Raw genomic sequence first — 3,682 nt, 5'->3', positions numbered from 1 at the left:
AATTGAACCCTGTGAGTCGTATCTCCATCATCAATAAACAGTTCAGAAGAAGAAAAAGAACATTTTTCTTGATCTGATTCCACTTTCAGATGGAGTTTACTCCTCTCATGAGTAGACATTGAGCTTTTTTTATAACTTATTATTAACACAATAAGACTAGTTTATCGTCGGCAGGTGTAGATCTAATGATCGTATCTAGATCAAGAAAAATGTTCTTTTTCTTCTTCTGAACTGTTTATTGATGATGGAGATACGACTCACAGGGTTCAATTGTAACCTAAAGGTTATCAGGCGTTCATATATTCCTATTGGAAGGTCAGATAGGCATTTTAATAAGGAAAATTTGATGGTTAAACCGACTTCATGTATTCAGTCTTCATTTTTTTGTTTTTTTTTCCTTTCCAAAAGAAAGTGTAACTGTCCCTAAGTTCTTCAATAAGTGTGTGGATGTTCCATGTTCCCAACATAAAAGTTTTTCTTGGTGTTTTTTGACCACAAAGTATATGAATTGCTAGCTGCAGTAGGTTGATCAAATGCTGTAGGGCAGGCAATTTCAGAGCACCTTTTTTTAGCCCTCTCCCTATTAAAGGTTGAGCAATGCTATTATTGAAAATGACTGCTTAGTCGCCTGGAATGCTTCAAAATGTTTATCCTGCTCATAGTTCAGAGCCAAACGACCAAATTTCCAGGCTACCTACATGCAGGTTTGTAGCTACGACCACCAGTTACTTTACAACTTGCCCATCGTTGGAGGTTATGAGATAAGAGATAATGCATGAAGCTGTGCGTGAATATTTTTTAAAGATACAAGCATAGGGATAGTTCCACTCACTCTTCTACAGAAACTTGAAGAAATGTTACAACTGGAAGGTTCTTTGGTTACAGTGGATAGTCATGACATCTTCTGTACCTTTTCACGCCTTCTGCCGTTAAAGCTGTGGAACTTTAATCTCTTCTGTCTTGATCCCCAGAACAGTTTTCGTATGTTAGGGTATGCATTTACAATTCACCATTGATTTTTGGCCAATGGTTACCCTCACCTGATTTTACCCACCAACCGAGGTGATTTTCTGAGGTGTCACATAGAACAGCTACTTGGAGCAACACTTGAAAGTTGGGTGTTTGAGAAACAAAGAGGATCAACCACTCCATAAAGTATGGCATACTCATCCTTCAAAGGTACTACCCTTCCCGAAACCCTCTTACACTCCATTGTATAAATATACGTATTAACAGTTATTTACCAAGACCATATCATTAGCTAGAAAAAGAAGGTATTTATAATATATATATTTGAATACCTCATAAATATGTTATAATAAGTTACGATAAGTAACTCTAGAGGTTCAGTGCACTTCAGAATTAACATTACGATCACTCACTTTTAGTATGTGAAAACTGGCCTGGATGTTTCTTAGGTCTGTTCCAACATCCAACTTGACTTCGGGGTCCGGATTGTTTAGGTATTCCTGAACAGCAAGATTGCAACTAGAGGAAAAGGTAAGAGAAAGCTGTACATTAAAGTTTTGTAACATGCTAATAAATACACGACTACAAAACATAATTATGTATGATTGTTTGTGCACTGGGCGTGGTCTATTGGTTAGCGTGCTTGATTATGAAACCAAAAGTTCGTGGTTCACCTCCCGTTGCAGCAAAAAACATGCTTCGCGCTTTGGAGGCATGGGTGCGTAAAAAGAGTAATGGTTAAATCTCTCTATTCGGTTAGAGTAGCCAAAGAAAGTTGTTAGTGAATGCTGTTGACTGGCACAAATAGTTCTTGCATAGCTTTTCGCGAATTTTCGAAACACAGAATGATATATATATGTAGTTGCTTCTGATTATATATAGCAAATTGAATTTTCAACCTACAAGTAGGCTAAACGGCCATTTTAGAGGCTAGTGAGTTCATGTATAGCCGTCCCTAATTTTGAACTACTGTTCAGACAGAGAGCAGCCAGTCAACAGCATCTGACGTCAGAAGAGCCGCCTCTGGCTTTTTGAACCACATTATCAGGATTTACTGTTATTTTTTGCTGTAGCTGAAAGTGAAAAGCAAATCCAGCGGCATGACTTCTCGAACCCTGGATCATTCGATTCGCAACTCGACATGTGCTTCAGACCCGATTTTTTTTAGAGTCAGAGTGTTACATTGTCTATCAGTTTTGACCAGTATTTCGAAGGATTCACATGTAAAATCTAACTGGATTTTAAACCTTGGATGATCTAAGGACCACTATGCACACGTTAGTGGCGGATGTGTGAAGGTAAATGATTCAATGAAACAGAAAGGCAGTAACAAAACATCTCTGGGTTAGTAAGTAACAGTTCTGTTATAAAGTTGACTTGCCATCCCCTTTAAGAGCCAGTTATTTGAAAAACAAAAACCTAAGATTATTAGAATAATACATTTGTATGTCTGTGAAATAAAAAAGTAATTTTTCGTTCAATACAAGTAATTTAGTATAATACAAACCCTCCTCCTTGCTTGAATGTGGTAATCTGATGAATCTGTATTTATTGAGGAAACTAATGTATAATGTAACTGGTTGAAGCTCACATGTAGCAATCTGATCAATCAGCGTTTACTAAGGTAACTATTCTAGAGTGCTGTAACCAGAGAGACTTTTATGTTATAATCTGAGGAAACTACTGTACAATGCTGTAACTGGTGGAAGCTTTATTGTGATACACATTTTCCTAAATATTACCTTCAGTATTAGCATATATCAAAACTCATTCACACACACCCCCTCCCCAACTACTCCGAAAATGTCCAGTTTCGTGGTGTTTCTAGTCCTAAATCTGCCTACTTATGATATTAACACAAGTATATGGTTATGTCAGTGGAATAATCTAGGCGCAAGTATGTTATACACCTTTCAATATCTACGTCCGATAAGTGACCAGTCAGATCTTCTCCCCCTAGTGACATCACTTGATTCTTTAGCTGTACTATTTCCTGGCGGAGTCGGGTGATTTCCAGTTTCGGATCGATTTCTTCGTTTAGGATAGCTAAATTTTTCACTTGGGAAACTCGTTGAGCAAATCGACAAGTTGATATCGACTCCTGAAAACAAAAAAACAAGGGGTGAGGCTCATTAATCTACATTTTGAAATTCTAATATCGATATCATTTATACGGGCTGTTCACACTATATAAAATACACGATATCAACATTCCTATACAGTCTTGACTACATGAATCTATGGAGTATTAACAACGTGTCATAGCGGTGTTTTTTTTCTCTTAACTCTTCCATTGGCAGGGACATTGATATGGGATACCTTTGTTTTAGCCTTGAAAAGTGTGATATTAATTATACCTGAGTTTGGAATTTTGTACCACCATGAAGAAAGAGTATTCCTATTCGAACTTCCCAAAGCTTATCATTTTCATGTCTTAGATAAATAATGAAATATTAAAACACCTAATCCTTTGTTTTTTTATTGTTTATTTGAAAACACACCTGGCACTGTTTATTTCTAAGGATGGCAGCGGAAGAATTAGCGGTGTCTAAAGGAGATAATACAATTAAATCTACAAAAATACTATATCCATACTTTAGTTTTCCATTTTTTATGAATTATCTTCATTAATTATCCCTGGTGGTTGGTACTACTACTACTTTTCACTATAGTGCAATGTATATTTTTGGTTTGTTTGGTTTGTTTTGAATTT

The 3,682-nt window shown here is 36.4% G+C and overlaps 1 protein-coding gene across 1 annotated transcript in view; it reads right to left on the bottom strand.

Moving 5' to 3' along the window:
- LOC106459065 (kinesin-like protein KIF6) overlaps positions 1-3,682 on the bottom strand; it is a 38,775-nt gene that overhangs the window by 8,852 nt on the left and 26,241 nt on the right. Inside the window, exons 11-12 of the mRNA XM_022385462.1 lie at positions 2,880-3,070; positions 1,383-1,488 (exon numbers count right to left, since the gene is read on the bottom strand). Coding sequence (XP_022241170.1) covers positions 1,383-1,488; positions 2,880-3,070 — 297 coding nt within the window. The remainder of the gene's footprint in view (positions 1-1,382; positions 1,489-2,879; positions 3,071-3,682) is intronic.

The sequence above is a fragment of the Limulus polyphemus genome, unplaced genomic scaffold (assembly GCF_000517525.1).
Source record: "Limulus polyphemus unplaced genomic scaffold, Limulus_polyphemus-2.1.2 Scaffold554, whole genome shotgun sequence".
In the NCBI taxonomy this organism is placed as follows: domain Eukaryota; kingdom Metazoa; phylum Arthropoda; class Merostomata; order Xiphosura; family Limulidae; genus Limulus; species Limulus polyphemus.
Note: the sequence above shows the minus strand (reverse complement) of the source record. Positions and strands in the feature narration are given on the sequence as shown.